The 21,757-nt window shown below is 39.8% G+C and overlaps 1 protein-coding gene across 7 annotated transcripts in view; it reads right to left on the bottom strand.

Moving 5' to 3' along the window:
- The window catches only part of SUGCT (succinyl-CoA:glutarate-CoA transferase), an 858,466-nt gene that overhangs the window by 142,275 nt on the left and 694,434 nt on the right, over positions 1 to 21,757 (bottom strand). For 6 of the 7 annotated variants that reach the window (XR_012512230.1, XR_012512232.1, XR_012512231.1 and 3 more), the window contains one exon: positions 10,864 to 11,072. Coding sequence is in view for 1 of the 7 variants with exons in the window: in XM_074379788.1 (XP_074235889.1) it covers positions 11,033 to 11,072 (40 nt within the window). In the remaining 6 variants the exon portion in view is untranslated. Of the gene's footprint in view, positions 1 to 632; positions 11,073 to 21,757 lie in introns of those variants that run through there. The other variant, XM_074379788.1, reaches the window with a different exon arrangement.

The raw sequence follows: 21,757 nt of genomic DNA on the forward strand, positions 1-21,757 counted from the left end.
TGATGATCTTTTTCTCTTGGGAAAGTTTTGACTTGAAGTCTATTTTGTCAGATATAAATATAACCATTTCTGCTCCCTTTTGGTTACCATTTGCACAAAATTAGGAAAATATTTTTTCCTACTCCTTCTCTTTCCACCTGTGTGCCTCCTTAAAGCTAAAGTGAATCTCTTGTAGGCAGCATACAATTAGATCTTATTTTTCAAAATCTATTCAGCCACTCTGTCAATTTACATTTAAAAGTAATTACTAAGTCTGGGCACAGTGGCTCATGACTGCAATCCCAGCAGTTTGGGAGGTCATGATGAGAAGATCATTTGAGGACAGGAGCTTGAGAGTAGCCTGGGCAACACAGCAAGACCCACACACACATACAATTTTTTAATTAGTCTAGGGTGGTGGTACATATCTGCAGTCTTAGCTACTTGAGAGGCTGAGGAGCATTGCTTGAACCCAGGAGTTTGAGACTGCAGCGAGCTATGATCACAGCATTGCGCTATAGCCTGGGTGACAAAGCAAGACCCTCTCTCTAAAAAAACTTTAATTTTAATTATAAAATAAGTAATACTAAGAGGTAAGAACATAATGTTGATATTTTATTTATTGTTTTCTGATAGTATTACAGTTCCTTTATTCATTTTCCCTCTTCCTGTCTTCTTTTATGATTTGATAAATTTTTATAGTAGTATAATTTGTTTTCTGTCACTTTATCTTTTGTGTATGTACTATAGGTCTTTGTTTTCTTTTGTGGTTACCATGAGTTGGTTGAATTAAACATCTTGTAGTTATAAAATCCAATTTCTTGTACCATGTGGTTACATTAAACATCTTATAGTTATAAAAGCCAATTTCAATTGATAATAATATATCACCACATATAAAAACTCTACACTTTAACTTCACATCCCTCCACACTTTGCTATTGATGTCAAAATTTACATCTTTTATATATTGTGTATCCATTAACAAATTATTATAGCTATATTTATTATTAATACATTTATCTTGTAGCTTTATACTGGAGTTAAAAGTGACTTATTCACCACCTTGACAGTATTATTCTGAGTTTGACTATATTTTTACCCTTACATTGAATTTTACATTTTCATATGTTTTAAGGTTGTTAGTTAGCATCATTTTTTTCAACTTGAACACTCTTCAGTGCTTCTTGTAAAGTAGATCTAGTGGTAATGAACTCCCTCAGGTTTTGTTTGTCTGAAAAAGTCTTTATCTCTCCTTAATTTTTGAATAATGGCTTTGCTGGGGATAATATTCCTGGTTGGCAGTTTTTGTTCCTTTTTTTTTATTCCAGTGCTTTATATATGATCTCACTTTCTCTTGGTTTGCAAGGTTTCTGCTGAGAAATCTGTAGATAGTCTGAGGAGGGTTCCTTTTTTGTGACAAGCTGCTTCTCTTGTGCTGCTTTGAGAATTTTTTTTTTTTACTTTGACTTTCGAAAATGTAATTACAATGTGCCTCAGTAAAGATCTCCTTATGCTTAATCTATTTGGAGTTCTTTGGACTTAGTAGATCTGGATATTTATTTCCCATTCCAGATGTGAGAAGTTGTCTGTCATTATTTTTTAAAAAATGCTTTCTGTCCCTTTCTCTTTCTCTGCTCCATCAGAACTCCCATAATGCTTACATCATGTTCCCTTGATGGTGTCTCATAAGTTCCAGAGACTTTCTTGACTCCTTTTTTTAATTCCTTTGCTTGGGAAATTCCAAATGACCTACCTGCCTTTGAGCTTTCTAAGTCTCCCTTTTGCTTGATTGAGTCTGCTGTTGAGCTCTTTATGCAGTTTTTCAGTTTAAGCATTATGCTCTTAAATTCTAGAAATGTTTTGTTCTTTTTTATGGGTTGTCTCTCTTTGTTGAATTTCTAATTATGTTCTGTATTGTTTTCTTAGTTTTATTTAGTTTTCTGTCAGTATTCACTTGTATCTCACTGAACTTCTTTAAGAAAATTGTTTGAATCCTCTGTCAAAAGATTCATAGATATCCATTGTTTTAGGTTACTGGTGCTTCATTCTGTTCTTTTGTTGGTGTTACGTTTTTCTGATTACTCATGTTTTTTGTGGCCTTGTATGCATCTGAAAAAGTAAGTACCTCCTCTAGTCTTTGTAGACCATCTTCACCGGGAAAAGCCTTTTACAAGTCAGCCTGTGGAGGGATTCTGGGTAGGCTAATTGGTGGGCCTTGCAGGCAGGCTTGCTGCTGGAGTCTTCAGGCACAATGGCCTGATGCCCGAGTCAGCTGGTGAGCAGGCCTGGAGCATGAGCCCAAAGGGGCTGGCCTGGTGCTAGGGTCCACTGGGATAAGCTTGATGACCGAGTCCTCAGATGGGACAGAAGCCTGGGTGCATGGGGGTGAACCAAAAGCATGGGACAGGGGAGTGGCCTGGACATGGGGAGCATCCCTAGAGCCTGTGTCTACAGGGCTGAAAGCCCAAATATATTAACACAACACTCAGCAGCTTACACATGCTTAGGTTTACCTCTCCAGTTGCTCACCTGTCTCCTCATCATGCCCCATATGGCAGCAACACAGACCAGACCCTTTATTCACTCAATGATTGAATCAGTATTCATTGAACAACTATTATATGTCAGATATGCTGTCATTGCTGAATGAAAGATGCAATATGACTGAACTCACGGAACCTTCATTCTACAGGACAAAGGGGGCAATAAACACAAACATCCAAATAACATGGTTATCAGGTATCATGCAGAAAACAAGGGGAGTAAAAGGGTAGAACCTGAGTTGTGGGGCTATTTTGCATAGCACATGAGACTTAGACTCCTTGGGCAGGTATGTTTGAATAGAGACCTAAAAGTCATGCAGGATCTGGGGAACTAGCATACTAGATTGGGGGCTATGCATTCATCATACTATACATTTCCACAGAGTGGAAGGAACTACTATTTCCCAAGAGGAAAAAGCAGGAAAGATCTCTTAACTGAATACCTTTTCTCACTCCTGCCCATTGGCAATTTCAGACAGGAGTTTGAACTCGGGGAAGTGAATAACAGGGATAGTCTTTTGCTGAGGTTTTGCTTGGAAAAGGTCCAGAGGAATAGAACTGTGAGAACTGTGGTCAGTAGGCAATAACCTACTTGACCTATATTAATAAGTCAAAGGGAATTTGAGGGGAGTTTGTTAGGCAAGATATTGGTGATGAGGAATTTGTTATGTGTCCACATGGGATTCCGCAGAAGGAGATATCAGTCTGGGGGATAAGAATCTACTCTCAGGCCCTCAGGGTATTATGAATTATGAGGGCCTGAGTATGTGCTCTGTTTCTGATTCTGAAAACAGCTAAAGCTCATGATCAAACCCTTAAAAAGGCCCCTGAGAACTACTCTTGATGGTATTTGGGTGCTTGGGATAAGGCAAAAGCTTTCCAAAATCCTGTCTTAAGGCCTACTCCAAAGTTAACACTACTTTGAGACACTCTCTCCTCCAGCAAGCTGGATCCACAGAGCACATAACCCTCAAGGATTGCAACTAGCAGTCCTTCAAGGAAATACTTCAGCCCATGTGTTTCAAGACCATCGAGTCTAGCTAAAAGCCACAGACTGATCTCCTGTTATTTCCAGATATCCCTCAAGAGCCATGGGAGCCTGGCTGGCCTACCCACCAGGGTCCATGCTTTTACCAGCTGTGATCCACCACTGCCTGCCCAGCCCATCGATTGCCTCAGGGCACAGCTTAACTCCTGGACCAGCCCTCTCCCTGCCACCCTCCTGCTCCATTCATCACAGTCAAGCTGCAATGCATTTGCATTTTCTTGCCACTTTCATGCCAAAATAAAATCAGTCAAATAAGACACAGTCCATGCAGTAGTATCAGGAAACAGGACTTTTGTCTCAGCCTAACTGAGTCTGACAGCTCAGGGAGGAGAGCGGCAAAGACAGCCTAGCTGAGCAGCAGCCATGGCTCTGGTTCCAGAAACAGAAGTGGATACTATCACACCCAGGTGCATCTGAGTACCCTTTCCAAAGCATACTAAGGAGTAGAGAACCTGCTCTTCTCAGACTTCCTCCTTGACATGCCTTCCACCTGGAATTCCATGTCCCTGACTGATGCAGTGAGCAGTACCTATCTGTGGTCTGCCATAAATCCTCCCAAATGCGCAGGTGCTCCCAACCCATGCCTGTGGTCCCTGCTTGGATGTTCCTGTCTACCACACCCAAGTGCACCTTGCTTTATTATGTGACATGGTTTATTTTTTAAACCTATGAATGTGCCTTAAAGCACAAAACTTAGAATGTCATTCATTTTTGCTTCCTATGCACATCAAGTTTATTTTAATTTTTCAAAACCACTGATGGAAAACCTGATATCTCTACCTTTTGTGGTAGAAAAGGTACCTTTCTTTCTACTTCATGGGGAACCATTTGCATATATCCCCAGAGTTTTCCAAGGCCATGTTGGAACAGAGTAGGAGAGGAAGCTTGCTTTAGGAGAAGAGACACAGATTTAGGAGTGAGACGCCCCAGGTTTCAGTCCAACATGAGTTCCTATTTGTATAGTTGCTTTATCCTCTGATACTCAGTATTTTATCTACAAAATGAGGGCATGGATGCCTATGGAGCATAGGGTAGTAGAAAAGGCATTGGCCTTGGAATCAGATGTACCTTGTTTTCAACCCCAGCTCTGCCACTTCAGAGATAAAATAAGATGCTTCATGTAGAATGCTTAGTGTCATTGTGAGCCCTTTAGTGGCACCTGATTCTGCTGAGCCCTCCCTTGTTTGAAAGCACTCTCCAATCCCCACTTTCCAGTACCACATTCCCTTGCTTTTCATCCAGATTTATTGTTTACTTCTTTTCAGTATCCTTTACTTGCTCTGCCTTCTCCTTCCAAACATAAAATTTTGGAGTTGCTGGAGGTCAGTTCCAGAGCCCTGTCTTTTTCCTCTCTTTCAGGGAGCTCAGCCCTCCCACCTTTCTCTCTCTAGTCCACACCACTCCCAGGGCATTGAAAGGTCTTGGATAAACATATGCCTACTTGAGGACCTATTTGAACTTATGAAAATCAGAACTCTTGCGTCTTCCAGCCAAAGCACTTCCTCATCCCTGTGTATTCAGTCTCAGTCAATAGCACCACTGTTGGCCTGGTTGCTGAATCCAGAAACTTAGGAGATCTTCTTGACTCCAACCTCTCTGACTTCACTTCTCTTCGAATCTATTATTGAACTCTGTCATTCTATGTTAAAAAGACATTTTGAATCTATACTTTTCTCCATGACTCCTACCCTATCCTTGTAGCAATGGAGGTCATCCCAACATCTTGCTCTTACTGTTACAGTAGTTTCCTAACTAGTTTCCAGCTTCCAGACCTTCTCCTACCCAACATAGTCTCCAAATAATTGTGGTCTTTAACTCATAAGTATGTCATGTCACTCAGCTGCTTAAATTCCCCTTGGTAACTTCCCATTTTACTTAGAAATATTAATAAATTCGGACTATTCCTTCAGGATTTAGAATGTTCTTTATCATCTGGACTCTGCCTCAATCTTCAACTTCGCTACATGCCACTCTTCCAGCCACTGGTTATACTGGTCCTCTTTTCCACCTTAAAGTCCTCAAAGTTTCTATTCCATGAGCTTAGGACTCCCTGCCATTTCTGGTTTATTGGATCTTTATCAAATACAGGACTCAGGTATAGGTCCGAGGGAGACTCAAGTAAGAGATCCCATGGATTTATAATTGCTCCTACTCTCTCAAGCTACATATTTGACCAAGAGCCAGGTTCCTGAAATAGTTATTTTTCCTGGCAGTACCCTGATTTCTCATATAAATAGACTTTTCTGGCCCTCTCCTTCCAATAATTCAGACCTGTCAGTAGGTCTGAATTACAGGGGTAGAAACAATCCTAAAGCATGTGCTGGGATGCTCGCTGCATACCAACATGGGTATCTCCAAATTATCTTGCCTGTTAGGGTTAATAATTCTTGGCACTGGTTAGCTAGCAGGCCTGAGAGAATAGACCAATATGGAGGCATTACATTCTAGAAGAATTTGTTAGTGTATTAGTCAAGTCTTCCAACATTTTAGCCCACCTTATTTCTTCATTCACTATTCTACCCACACACAAGCATCTTTCTACCCACATGCCATTCATTGCTTGATGAATTTACCTTTCACAGCTTTGTTTTCATTCTCTACCCATGATACTTCTTTAGCCACTGTGGAAGCAATACACTCCTTCAAGTCCCAGTCTGATTGTCAGCTCATGAATACCTGAATCTAAGTGTTCATCCCAAGAGTAGCTTAATGTTCTCTCCTTGGGACTCCAGATGATGATGCTTATCTCCCACTAGTGGGCTTTGTCACATCCTACCATGGATTGAGTATCATCTCTACACCAGGCACCATGCTAAGCATTTTATAAGCCTTATCTAACATAGTATCTATGAGATAGGTACCATCAATATCCCCAGTTTACCCATGAGGAAATTGAAGCCTAGAAAATGAAGTAGCATGTCCACATTCGCCATTCAAGCTCACATTTGTTCTACTCTATTATGCATTGTCTTAGCTGCTGCACTATGTCGCCTCATTTCAAAGCATGACTATCCATATTCTTGAGGCTCTTCTTCCTCAGGAAGGTGCGAGGCCTCCACAGTATGTGAAGCACGGACACTTTCCAGGCCACACACTGTTAATAGAATGGTTTCCTATTCTGCTTCTGAAAAGTCTCTTAAAAGGGTGGGGTGGGGGGAGGTAAAGAAAGGTCCTTTCACAAAAGCATTAACAATCTGTTATAATGAGAAAAAGTTGGGAAATTGATATCTAAACGTTCCCAACACCAACATTAGCTTAAATTCTCATCCCCACCCTTGGCCTAGGAGGGCCACACCAAGACAAGTCAGCCTGCCCTTTGGAGCCCATTCATTAGAGAAGGGAAGTGTTTATGTAGCCTCAGCTTGGGATGATTTAATGATTGCCTTTCCTCCCAGCAGGTCTCAACCCATCTCAGGAAGACGTCAGGGGTCAGCACAAGGACAAACTCTGGGTTGATGAGTCATTCTGGGAGAAGGCCAATCATAGGATGGAGGGGGTGCTCCAGGGACTGATGAAAGGAAATGGTACCTTTTCCTTTAAGAACTGAGTCTGATGGCATGAAAAACCACCTGGTCTGCCTGGCTGGAGATCCAGGAAAGGGAACAAGGGTCCCCAAAGAGGAAGATTTGTAGACGAGTTTCTGCCACGGCCCTTGGGAAATCTTCACTGCCAAGTCTCTGAGGAGCACAGGTGAGGCAGGTGTCAGAAATATGGGCCCGTTTTATTTTTTCCATTTGTAAGTCTGGTTCCATTAAAAGATGGCAGAAGTGGTGGGAAAAGTGTACTTTTGACGAGGCAGTAGAGCAGTGAGAACAACAACCTCTGGTTTCTCTCCAAGCCAGTACATCTGCTGTGGCACCCTTGGAGGACTGTTGAATTATATGGTGAAAACACTGAAGCCTGCAAGTCTTACTGCTTCTTTTGCTTGCACTGCCATTACCACCATCTTCAACACCAATACCATAACCTCAGCCACTTTTCCCTCTACCACCACCACTATCACTAGCCACTCTTTAGTGTCATCGAATTATTTGGCAGGTATCATAGGTGAGCTGATGTTTACTTTTCATTAATGTATATAACAGGAATTATTCTCTTTAATAATGAGGAAGCTAAGGTTTAGAAAGGCCAGGCAAGTTGATCAAGGCATATTTCTAAGTGGCTGACCTCTTATCCAAGTGCATCTGACACCAAGGCTCTGCTTTTAACCACTATGACAGATGAAAGGTCCCTTTGGGGCAGAGAATGAGAGTTCAAATTAACAAACAACAAACCAGAAAGTAAGGATAAGTCCTGCTCCACGTCTCTCAACCCTTTCATCCCCAGCTGCTCCATTCCTGCTCACTCATACTTTCAGTGACTTCATCACACTCTTTAGAATAACCAGTCTCTCTACTTATCCCTTGGGGCTATTACTCCCTTGCCTATTTCTACCAAGCAAGAGGTGGTTGTCATGTTTCTTTTAAATTGTTATAGCCATTCTTGCCTTCTCAGCAGGTCATTGTGACCTCTGCTTGAAAAACACAAGAAAAATTTTCAGGAAAAAAAACTCTCATCCCTCAATATCTATCACTGCAGAACAGGTGGGCCAAATACTAACATGTGAGGATTAAGCCAGGCAAGGATCATATCCAACCTCATCATAATGGCATTCAGAGAGCCCACAGCAGCCCACTGAGTTCAGGGAAACTCAGTCATAAAGGGACATCCCATCTCTCCAGGGATCCAAAACCATTTGTTCTCTCACCAGAGGGTTATAAGCAAAGGAAACATATTTGAGTCTGAAAGCTTGAAGATACTTTTCAATCATGAGCAAAGCATTAATGTTGATACAAATCTGGACAGGGAGACAGTCTTCTGAAGGTTCCTTAAGTCTTTTCTCTGCTATGCCAGCAGCCGAGGGGAGAATCAGCCAGGTAGCAGTTTCCTATCACTGGCTTGCAAAGTTTTCCAGTGGACTCTTCAAGTATAAACATATTGGAATGAGTCTGATCCCAGGAAAAGCACCAATGTCAGGAAAGTGGAACATAAATCTTGCCTAGGGTGGAGATTCCTTGACAGTAAGATTTTTTTTTTTCACTAGTGATACAAGAGAGAATGTGAAAATTCAGCCTGATTTTGTGAGCTATGATCATAGTATTTCTCTTTCTGGAACAAACTTGGCATTTAAAGCGTTTCTGTGATTTAAGCTCATGGAAACTGAACTTACTGGGACTCTGTCTGTGGTTGCATATCCTGCTCCCACAGTTGGGAGCCAGTTCAGTGGGATATGCCCCATAGTAGGTAGACAAAGATTGCCTGATCTTTCAGGACTGAGACAGGGATAAATCAATCAACTGCTTATACTTATAGTAAATTGCAGGGGAAGTTAAGTTTGTAATGTTTCACATTACAAAATTCATTCAAAGCTTCTGCATTCCAAAACATTGAAATAGGTAAAGTACATCCTGGAAAGAGCCACCCTTAACTTCTAGAAGGCCAATTTAACACTATTTACAACAATGATAGTAGCTAACATTTAACAAGGCTTTATTCTGTACTAAGCATTTGCATTGTGTCACTCAATCATCCTGACAATTCTATGAGATAAATAGCTATAATATGCCTATCTTGTAGGTAAAACTGACAGAGAGAATAAGAAACTTTTCTAAGTTCATAGAGAATATGGGTCAGAGTAAAGATCTGACCTTAGGCTGTTAAACTCCAGGGCCCATGCTATTAGCTTCTATGTAATACATACGAAGGATCAGATAAAACAAACTCTAAGAGTCCCAATTTAATTGTTGTTCCCTGTTCTCTAACCCTTGAGATTCTCAAAGTCACACATGAAGGTAGGCTGTAGGAATAAAGAACAGCTGAGTTACTGGGGCCAAGGTTCCAAACCACCAGAAGCAAGCTGTTTTTTATTCCAAATATACATGGGAAAGGTCTTCACCTCTTGCAGCTCATGAGCTGGACAGATACTTAATTAAGAAGGCTGTATTGTTAAGAACAAAGCATAGTGGGTCCTGATGAACTGACCACACAAACTTAAGTTGGGAACACCAAGTTCTTACTGCCTTGGTTTAATCTCATGCTTTCAGTTAGGCAGGACAACAAAGCCAAAAGGTTGTCAGAGCCAAAAACCAAGGCAGCAAAAGAGTCCTAGGAAGAAAGAGGAGAAAGAAGGCTGATCCACATATACTAGGAGCATAGACAGGTTTTCAAAGCTAAACAAAGGAACAGATGGAGATGGGCTCAAGTTTTTGAGTTTCAAAACAATATGAAATCATTCTAAGAAATAAGCAAGGAGGAATTGTTGCTCCTAGAATAAATAAAATAATATGAATCCAGTTTTACCTGATAAAGCACCAATTCTGATTACCTTTTGCTCTTCTTGACTTCAAACTTGAATCAGGAAAATTAATGACATATTCACTAATTTGTTTCATTGTTTTTTCTCATCAATTAAATGTATGCAATTTCATTGTGTGTGTGTGTGTGTGTGTGTGTGTGTGTGTGTAAGGCTAATGTACACCTGTAACATCATTATTACTTTTAACTTTAATGTGAATTCAACAGGTAGCAGACTTCACATGCAATTAGTGTGAGCCTCAATCAAAGAGCTTTATTGTGTATTCTAACAGGAAGTATATTGATAGTCCTCTTCTGTTAATGACAGTGGGGATCCTGAGAGCACACACACAGACACAACACACACAGCCTTGATGTGTGCTACCAATAATATGCATTCTAAAGGGACCACTGATATTGCCTTCCATAGGAGAATAGAGGATAAAATTTTATAGCAGGAAGTAGCTAAGATGATCCTCTTTATAACCTGACCATAAAGAAATCCAACCAGTGGATGATAGACAACAGAGCCCCATGCTCCAGAGAACAACTGGGTCATTTTGACTGCTTCTAAATAGAAATAAACAGAGCTTTATGTAATTGTTTATACTGGCCAGACTTCAAGAACTTCAACTTTAGTGTCAGATATTTCAAAACCTTCATAAATTAATGAATTTTTCCTCCATCATTTGCAGCCCAATGGATCATCTTCTGATGCTTGGGGGGCACTGGGAGACATTTCTGTGTGTGGCAGATCTAGTGAGTTGCTCTCATCTATAACAAGGACATTTCATAACTTACAAGACTTTGTCTAAAAGGAAACTAGGAAGCAAACAAAGGTATGAGAAAAGGGACCTTTCTCAGGGACGCAAATATTGATTTACTTAGTAAAGCAAATAACCCTCTTTGTGATGGTTTTCATATGAGCATTTTTACTACTGTAGTCCTTAATGTTACCTTAGATTATGCCATTTTCCGGGTTTGCCCTTTAGCTTGTCCAGCTCCTTCTTCTGTAATCGGCTTTCCCTGGGGTTGGGGCGAGGACTTCAGAATAAATACAGTTCTTCTATCAACAGGACTTCATCTTGACTCTCTCCAGAACCATACTATGTTGCAGAAGCCAGTGTCAACTTCCACATGGTGAAGGATGCCACTGTGCCTGAGATCTGGAAAAGAGATCAGGGTTATTTCCCACGCTGCTGCTTTACTTGGCATGCAACTATCATGTTAAGAAAGGGCTAAACAATATCCTTTTTTATATCAGGACATGGGGCCACCCCCATCTCCCAGCCAAAACAATAAAAGGAGCATTTGATATGCAATAAAGTGGCTGTCACTCAGATGACCCGTCCTCCCAAGCCTCGTAAACATGTACCTGAATTTTAAGGGAGAAGGGGGAGGGGACTCAACTTGAGAGACAGGTTTCACTAAAATCTCTGTAAATCATTCAGTCCCCAGAAGAATTGCTTCTCTTTTCTTGTAATGAATGGAACACAAATACAAAGAAGAGGAATTCTTCCCACTTCAAAGGGAATGGTGGCAGCTTTAGCATACCAGGGAATGTAGAAAACATAGAAGAGTTGTGTTCTATAGCAGTGGCAGATGATGGTTTCAAAGGAGCCAAGGCTTTGGCTGATGGGTCATAAGAAGTTAATGATGGATGCCTCCATGTTTCTGAGAACATGGAAGAACATGTTACCCCATGAAAACATGAGAACAGAGGCCAACTACTTTACAAGAAACTGAAAATCTAATAGTGGAGGATGAGGTGGTGAAGGGATAAGGTAGAAGTTATATTCTGTAATGTTCTGTAATCCCAGTTTTACATTCTACATTGGTGTGAGGTATATATGCTTGTACAACTTGGCCTCATAATCATTCTGCATAGCTTCCAAGGACCAAGGCTTGAGAGTCCTTCTCTCTCTACCTCACAATAAGCTGTTGCCCAGAAGATCCTCCATGGTTCCATCAATATCCTATCTCTTCTAGGCCAGAGGAAAAATCTAACTGGCTACCTTTGGACACTTACAACAGAACTTCTATCAGCTGTACTCATTTTTCCTGTCATGAAACATTGGTTCAGCACAGGTCACTGAATCACAAACCATTAGAGTTGGAAGGTAACCAAGAGATTCTCTGGACCAGTAATTTTTTTAAACTGTTTTTCATAAAAAGTTTTTTCAAATGAAATTTTAATCAAAATATAAAATACAGTGGCTATGATACAACTTGGCATTTTGATCACAACTTTTTATTAATTTTATCCAGTAAATAAATATAGACAGTAGAATTAGAAAAAGAAAATCATTGTTTTGCAGTCCCTAATGAAGCCATGGATTTAGGCAGTAACCATGAATGGGTGCTGAAATCAAAAGATGAAAGATTGATGGGGAGCTTCACAATGCAGGGGTCAGGCTGACATCAACAGAGCCCAGTCATCATACCTATTATTAGTAAAAATGGCTTAATCAGCTATGTGTGCCTTCAGAGGAGCTGCAGCAGGGAGTCCAGAGCATGAGCTATGAAGTACTTTTGCCTGAATAAATAAACAACTAAATAAACCCAAATCTTTAGTTTCCAGGAAATCTAATCACATCAGTTTCCAGGAACTATGGGTCACAAAAGAGTAAATCAAACAATACCATGAGGAAGCAATCAGCCAAATTCAGAATGTAGGACAGTCTACAGAACAAATGTCCTAGTTTCTCCAATTGATCAAAAGAATATGCAGTGGGCTGGATTATTGCCCAATTATTCACTCCTTCTTCCTGTGAGAGGATTATACGTTCATGTGTATTGCTCCTTGGCTGGCCATTCTCAAAGAAAAGAATATGTTCCTGTCCCGTTGGTGCTGGCTGGACCTCATGACTTGCATTGACCAATGGCAAGTAAGCAGCAGAGACTATGTCATGTCCAAGCAAAGTTGTGTCAGCTATGCCATCACCAGCTTTCTTGACCTTTTATTTCTGCCACAAGAACATCCTGACACAAATAGCCTGAGTCCCAGAAAAACAAGACACATGGAGAGAGGGCAAAGTACTGCCCAACTGCAGACTATGTACACTGTGGTCCAGAAATTTAAAAATTTAATCCTTTGTGTTATAGCTATTGAGATTTTGTGGTCATTTGTTGCCACAATAAAGCAGGTAAATGTAATATGGAAAAATCATATGCAAAAGGAAGAATTATATAGAATTAAAAAAAAAAACTGGAGAAATGTAACCATTGAAGACATTTCTTAAACCATGATTGGGCCTCAATTCAAACTATAAAATGTCACTTTGGGGAAATCATGGATATCATATCCATGACAGGATATGAAGAAAGTCATCAGTAGACAAAATTAAAGATATAAAGTGGTCGGATGAGTGGTAACTTAGAAAGTACGGTTGAGAAAGCTCCATTCTCAATTATGTGCATGTGTGGTAGAGGGTGGCAGGGGTTTTTATGGTGGAGGGTGTTGATCTGCCCTGGAGAGTGCAGCATGAAGTCGACAACTTTACCACATTCACCCATCCAGCCATCTGCACACAGAAGGATATCTGGTAATGCATTTGCTTTCCAAGTGAAAAATAGCAGGCTTCCTTTTCCTTTAAACAAAGCAAAACCTGTCTAAGAAAAACTAGGGCAGCTAATATGGGTACTGGTGCCCAAGAGAAAAGCACTCCAAAATGTAGCATCTAGGGCTTTTCAGCCCAATAATCAGCTCCTCCTGTGTTCACCCTAAAGTGAAGTCCACCACACAATCAGCCCTGTCCACAGAGGAATGACCAACAGACCAATATTGCCTTATTCTTAGGTGTGAACAGACTATGAAGAGTCACTGTACATTTGGAGAAATCTGCAGCACAACAGAGATAAACACAGGAAAAGTGACACCAGAGAAAACAGAAATAACTAGGAAACAGAGGATCACATACTTTTTAAAAAGAAAACCTTTCAGTTAGCATTCTCAAAGATACTGAAACAAGATGATGTTCATAAAACAAGAGCAGAATTCTATGAAAAAGGAAAAATTAGTGGTAAAGAAAGGACTGCTGGAAATTAAAATTCAATCCCAACTCCTAACCTGCTCTGTTTTTAAAAAAGAAGAAGAAACAAGAAAAGATTATATAATGAAGTACCTCTGAGAAAGGAAAGAGAAATCTGATACTTTCTATCACTGGGAAAGTCAAGAAAACATTTGGGGAACCTAGAAGTGGGAAGAAACTGAAGTGGATAAGAGAAGAATAGAATAGCCATTTATCTGACAGAACGGTGGAACTCTAGAGCTTAGTTTAGATCTTCAGTGTTTTCATCATGTCTGGTTTTGTCACCATGTTGTTTCAGACTATATGACATGCACATGTGCAGAAGCAATTTAATGTGATGAGCATATTCTAGACATGTAAAACCAAAGAAGATTCAGCAGCATATGGAGTAAATCCTCAAGTATCTAATAACTCAGCCAAGGCTTTTATTTCTAGAACCAAAAATCTCAAAGTCTAATCGCTACATTCATCGTCAGCTCTTGGTGTATACAGTTTAAGATTAAAAACAAATTAAGAATCTCTCACAGGGACATAAATTAGCTAGAGAAGTTCCCATCATTTTGGTTTTGAAAGTTGAAACTAAGTGGTTTTCATATGAAAGCAATGTTTGAAATTTTTATAAAAAGAAAATGATAGTGTGTTGATAAAAATTCCATTCATACACACTCCTTATTCACTGAGTACATATTAATTCCCTGCAATACATTATCAAAAAACTAAAGAATATGCCAAAATTACTTATACACTGGTTAAGCATAAAAAAATGTTTATCGAAGTGTGTAGCCATTATCATGGCTAATGATTTGGGGAAAAAAATATCCAAAAATGAACTTTGAAATCACATGTCATTTCTGGTAAACACACACACATACACATTTGGGTATAACATGAAAGATATTCTTAGAAAGCTCATGCTAAGTTGTTTATTACATTTGATCTAAAGACTACTTAACATTTTGATTACAGGCCATATTTCAAAAGAAATTGTTCATCTGAGCACATGCTTTGGTTGAAGGAAGCTCCGGAAGTTGAAGTGGTCAATATACAAAAGAAGAGATTCCTTGAAAACAAAGTTGAGTAGATATTAACTGTAAATGATTTTGAACTTTGTATAGGCTCTAAGTGAGAAAGAAAATAATCCATATGTATATTAAAGAAGAGAAAGGCTTTTATGAATTCTAAGAAAGGATACTGTCAAAAAAATGGCTAATCTCAGGGGAAATTAGACCACGGATGCTGGGGAGTCCTGGAAAGTCTCCCAGCTGCACAGGCCTCTCCAGGAGCAGCAGCTGCACAACCAGTGTCTGTTCACAGCAGGAACCCATGGCTCTAAGCAGCAGCCAGGAGATGGATGCACATATACAAATCCATTCAGCGTGGTTATTCACCAAACCACCCCAAAGGCCTTCACCAGCCCCACACACCGACCCCACCTTCCATGGGCCTGAGACAACCTAGGAGGAATTTGGAGAGCCTCTGATTTATTGTGGTGAAGTTTTCCTTTCTTTACAACCTGCTAGAAGGAAAGAAGCCAAATGAAACACTTCTCATATACAGACTTCTAAGCCATGGGTGGCATTTCACCTAAGTCATATCTTCGACTTGGCATACACACAGGATACACTTTCCTTTAAAGTATTTAAATAATTTTCTAGAAATGTCAATATGCCTAACCTGTATATTTTCTAGTATGATACTTCTGTTATTTCCATAGAATAAATTGACAGACAGCTGTGAGAGTGTGAGTTTAAGAAGAATGTTTTAAGAGTGTGTATTCTGGAGTCTGATTACCTACGTGTTCAATGAAAGCTCTGGCACACATGGGTTCTGTGACCTTAAGAAACTTACTTAAGCAAACTAATGTTAAATCTGCCCACCTGAAATAGAGATGAAGACAGTGTCAACCTTACAGAGTTTTTATGAGGATTGAGATGATCTCAACAAAGTTGGGATATTCCTCTGCCCAGATGTTTTATGCCTGCAATTAAAAAAAAAAAACCCTGCAATTCAAAATAGTGAAAACAATAAATAAATGTATGTTTCGCATAACTTGGAATCCAGAAAAGCAGGCTTCAGCACAAAATGACTGACAATTCAATGGGTTGCCCCAAATCCAAGTTCTTTTCCTCTCTTCTATGCTATTCTTGGCATTGGTTTCATCCCAATGCTGCTCTCTATTTTGGTCACATAATGGCAGCCCATGGACAGCATTATGACCACCTGTGGCATTATTTCTTGTTCATGTTCAGTAAGAAAGGGTGAGGCAAACTTTCCCAGAAGCTTTCCAGGAGACTTCCCTCATCTTGTGCTCATTCTAAAATAATCACTACAGGGAGACCAGGATCACCAAGCTTAGCACAGACTCATCTTTGCAGGAGAGATGGATGAAGGGGAAGATTACGTACAGATTCTGTAAAGGTTAGTTTTTATTAGCATTAGTGTCTACATTATGAATGCACTTGTAGATTTACAGGAAGCTTTTCTAAAGATGTAACTAGTTATTGCCACAAAGGTCTTGAAATGACAAATACATTTTATTTGTTGTGTCACTTCAGATTGATTTCTAGTGGTTGTCTAAAGCGGTATGTAAGAAGGATTCAGGGATTCCAACTGTGCTGGGGAGGAGAAGGAAAAGTGATTAGTTATAGGAACTGGCCTGGAATGGAAGATATGTCCTCATAGATGCCATGGGTAGGACTGAACAACTGGGTTCTGTTTCATTTACACTGTTTTACTCTGCCACCTTTTAAACTTTAAACAATATGAAACTTCACTAATATGTCCTCAGGCTTTTCTGACTAAAACCAGAAGCACGTCTTCCCCATGGAAAAATTAATTTCTGAGAGGAAGATTTCTGAGAGTTTTCTCAACAGTCCAATTCAATGACTATTTCCTGAGCACTAACTTATTTCCTGTGTTGTGCCAGGTGCTAAGCAGGATACAGAAGACGTGTGAGACACAAACTCTACCCTTAAGACATTTCCAGTCTATCTCAGAAACAAAACATGTGAGCAGTAAAGGGTTAATAGTGGAAAACACCATCTAGAACTCAGAGCGCAAGGAAATTGCTACCGCCATTTTAATTGGCCATGACTAACTTGACCAGGGAGAATCCCATAATTAAGTGCAGTGCTGTTTGGCAGAGTGGCATACGGACTCTGCCTAAATCTGTAATAGGGACTGATACTTTCCATGGAGCAGGCAGACAGATGGTCTGAGTTTTTCAGATTTGGCTTCAATTTCTTCCATGTACTAATCGTTAACCACTACTATGACCTTGTATAAACATATATTCTTCTAGAAAAGGATGGGTCTTGAGGTCTGAGGAGGAGGTAGGTTTCTAGAGCACTAAGTGTGGCAGTGGCTTCTCAGGCTCCTGCACCATCTTCCAACACAACGCTTAGGATTCCCAGTTTAACAGCATTGATCTACCAAAGCGGCTCTGCACCCTTGGCCTTAGAGAAAATGTTATACAAAGGATATATTCTACATCACAAATTCTTAAATGCTTATATCAGTTCTACCCACCTATAACTCACTTGGAGCAGCTAAGCCTGATAAAAATGTACAGGGTGATAATAACAGCAATAGTTAATCACCAGCAGTCACTTAATCCAGAGCACTGTATAGGCAAGAAGAGATACAATATAAAACTGAAAAGAAAACGGGTCTGGCTTACCATACATTTATAATCTGTTAACTTAATACAAGATAGATATATAGAAAAAAAATGTGTAAACATACAAGACTATTATCTCTCATCTAGGCCCCTACTGTCTCAAGGGCAGATTATGACAGTTGATTCTTTTGGCTTAATTTTGGTCCTCTCTATACACAACTGTCAGGGCCATCTTCACAAGACATAGCTTTGAACATGTCATTTTCTTGGTGGAAAACCTATAATACTATCAGTGCCTGCAGAAAAATTACCCTTTTGACTTTCAAGGTCCCCACTATCACCTGAAATCTGCTTCTTTCCAGTCTTCCAATCTATTTCCATATAGTGGCCCTCTTTCACTACCCAAATGACTCCTTTGACTATATTTGTTTACTTAAGATTTCTATTTCCAAATATGCCAGTGATGTTCCTGCCTCCATAGCCCACTCACGTCTGTATGCAATACTCTCTGTGCCTCTACTTATATGCATCTTGTTTTTCTTTGAAGATGAAGGCTCATTTCCTACAAAATTATTTTCCTAAGCACAGCAGTTTATAGAGTCATTCCCATCTCTGAACTCCAACAGCACTGGCATTTCTTAGGTGATAGGATGAGTTAACACGCATCAAGTTTATGTGTCTTGCCTCCCCACCTTGGTTTTAAGTTCCTTGATGTGCAGTACCTGCCTAACTCTCTGTACCCAAAGCTTAACAAACAAAATCTTCAACAATGCTGTTCACGGCAGTATAAAGTCAGGCATAAAGTATTGAGCCGAGTAAAGAAGTAATCAGTTATAACCAGAATAAACTGGAACTAATTTTTTAAAGGTTTACTAGACCACTGACTTTTAAAATTGGATTTGGAAGAAAGGGCAGGAATGACTGAAGTGTGAGAAGGAGGAAGCAAGAAGGGCGTAGGTTAAAATGGTGGCTGTGGACATAGAAAAGAATGTGGACATGAAATGGGTGGGCCCGGGAACCTGGCCACGTTCTGATAGCGCAATAAAATCAACAAACCAGTGCAGAAGTCTGGTTGCCAGATGCCCTTCCCATTGCATATCTTCTAGGTGTAACTTGCTTAGGTCTATAGAGTTGATAATTAGGGCCAAGAAAAAGTCATCATGTAGGCTCAAATTCTATCTTATGACCTTTAAATATTTTTTTCCATTCAATTCTTTAAAATACCATTTCCTTTGGCAAAGTAATTTTTTCCAATGGGAAGCTTGGTGGTGAGTTTTTTGGTCTTCATTCTAACCTTGTTAAAACAATTGGACAGAACTGCAAATGTTGATTATTATTTTGCACATGTATTTATCCTCTTTTTCATGTCCTCAAAACCCTCTCTAAAGTTCCATGCTGTATAAAAGACCCTATGACTTCTAGATCTGCAGGTTTTCAGTGGGATAGTATAGGTTACTGTTATGTTCTGATCAAGAGATCAACCAGGTTCTGCTGTGGCTGCTCAGCTGTGACCCAGTCAGCAAGCCCTGACCTCAGACACCTCTCATGCTCAACGCTTTAGCCTTAATCCACCTCAGTTCTTCTCCAGAGCAGACATCTGTAGAGTGTATACATCAAACAGTTAGGAAGGTGTGCCAAGGAAGGTATGAATTCTCTCACTTGATATTTCTTAAATTTGTAAACACTCAACTTCCCTACAGTTCTGAGTTACCGGATACCCAAAAGGGGTACAGTTAAGTCTTCATTTAAAGTGTCTTTCTCCTTTAAACTTCACTGTTCAAAACTGTCCGTCTGTTTCCTTTACACTTACGCTATTCTCTGTGTATCCACAGTATGAAAGAAATAAGAATGGCAGAACTCAAAATATGGATCTTAGAAATTATGTCTTCAGAGCCCCTGACTCATCAGAGTAATCTGTGACCCAGAAGGGGTATTCGACCTGGTCAGTGTCACTTAGACAACTTATAGTTCTCTAATTATATTAAAAACAAAGATCATTCCTGTAACTTGACTCATGTCCCTAATGTAACTGCAAATTTGAAGAACAATTAATGAGGAAATTTCTTTAGATAGAATGTTTTGCTCCCTCCACATTTGAAACATACTTATTGAAAGAAGCCAAAATAAGAATTTCACAAGAAGTCAGAACAAGAATTTTTTATCAAAAAACAATTTTGGTAAGTTTTATCTGTGGATCAATTACATTTTAAATGAGCCCACATGTATCTTCCCTTAAACTTATATAATGTAAAAAAAAAATATGACTAAACAGGATGGTCAGGCACCTGCTCTCCCACCTCAAGAATTAGCTTCCTTGAGAATACTGTTTCTCTGCAGCAGCATTACTGACATTTTAGGCTGAGTTTTTGCTGTGGGGCTGTGCTGTGCATTGCTGGATGTTTATCAGTACCCAGTATCTCCAGCCTCTACTCCCTGGATGTCACTAGCAATCCAATCCCCCTCCATGGTGCCCCCAGTTATGAGAACCAAGAATATCTCCAGACATTACCAAATTTCCCATGAGGAAAAAAAATTGCTACATGAGGAAAAAAATTGCTACCCTCCTCCCAGAGAACCACTAGTCTAGAATGTGGAGGTTATTCTAGGAGGTCCTTGCAGAAGTTTCTCATTAGTGTTTGTGTTCCATACCCTTTACCACCTACTCTACCATTACTGCTATAATTCCTATCCTGAGCTCCCCCAAAGAGGTTAACATACAGCAAACACTGCCTCTTCACAATGCCTCCACCAGACAAAGCTTGACAAAGAGTGGAGATCATTAAAAGATGTGAATACCAGGGGGTAAGGCTCACTGTCAGGGGGAAGGGGGGCACCATAAAGGTGGCCTACTGCAGAAACCACTCAAGAACTTAAACTCCTCTCTGAGTTTACAATTAATTATGTATTGCTACATAACAAACTACCTAAAATTTAGTGGATTAAAACAATGTCAATTTATGTGTGTCAGAAATTTGGTCAGGATTTAGCTAGGCAGTTCTTCTACTCCATGTGGCACTGGCTGGGGTCACTCATTCAGTTGTATTCCCTTGGTTTCTGAGATGAGCTGGATATCCAAGAAAGCTTTACTCACATGTCTGGTATACTGTGGCTCCTCCAAATAGCCCCCCTCTTTCTCCATATAACTAGCTTGGGCTTTGTCAGTGGATGATGTTCTGACATCTAGCATGCTAGCTGATTTCCAAGAGCAAAAAAGGAAGATGGCAGACCTCTTAAACACATAGCTTAGAATTGGCATGTGGTTTTAAAAATATGTGCGCGATAGATATAGAAACAAATATAAATGTGTGACTCTGTGTGTGTGTGTGTGTGTGTGTGTGTGTGTGTGTGTGTGTGTGTGTATGCATGTATTCCCCCCTCGTCTGTAAAGGAAACCTAGTCATAATGATATTCCAGTAACAATGAGCACATCTAGCATTCAGATCTCGGTTTGTAAATACCATTTTCTAGCAAAAGGAACAAGGGCTCTTTGGAGAAATGTTTAATTCCAGAGCTATAGCAGGAAAAGTACAACATGATCCCAAACATCCTGTATTGACAGAAGGTAAGAAAGTGTTCATGAAAAGGTAGGAGCGTGTTGAAAGGACATTCAAGTCATGCTGAAGAAGCTCCCAATGGCCAGATCTGTGGCAATTTAAGCAACAAAACAATGACTACAATAAATTATAACCCGCAAAATAAAATGAATATCAACTGGTTCATATTGATATAAATAAGTGATTGAATAAATAATCAAATGGAGAACAGGCAACTCTTATACTAGAATGACAGTTAATAAATCTAAAAACAGGAAAAATAGAAGTAGAATACCAAAATAATTGTTTAAGGCAAGAATCACTGACATATGCTGAAATTAGTGGGCAAAACTATAAAGAAAAAGAGAATATGTGCATATTTTCTACAGTATGCTAGAAAATGCCTCCTCAAAAGATAACACATTCTATCTAATCCCTGAAACCTATAAATGTTACCTTACATGGCAAAGACTTCATGGATGTGATTAAGTTAAATATCTTGAGATGGAGGGGTTATTTTGGATTGTGTGGGTGGGCCTTGAATAGAACCACAAGTTTCCTTACAAGAGACAAGCAGAAGGAGATTTGATGACACAGAGAAGATCATGTAAAGGAGGAGGAAGAAAGCAGAGTGAGAGAGAGAAGATGTTACACCACTGCCTGTGAAG

The sequence above is a fragment of the Saimiri boliviensis genome, chromosome 10 (genome assembly GCF_048565385.1).
Source record: "Saimiri boliviensis isolate mSaiBol1 chromosome 10, mSaiBol1.pri, whole genome shotgun sequence".
Classification (NCBI taxonomy): domain Eukaryota; kingdom Metazoa; phylum Chordata; class Mammalia; order Primates; family Cebidae; genus Saimiri; species Saimiri boliviensis.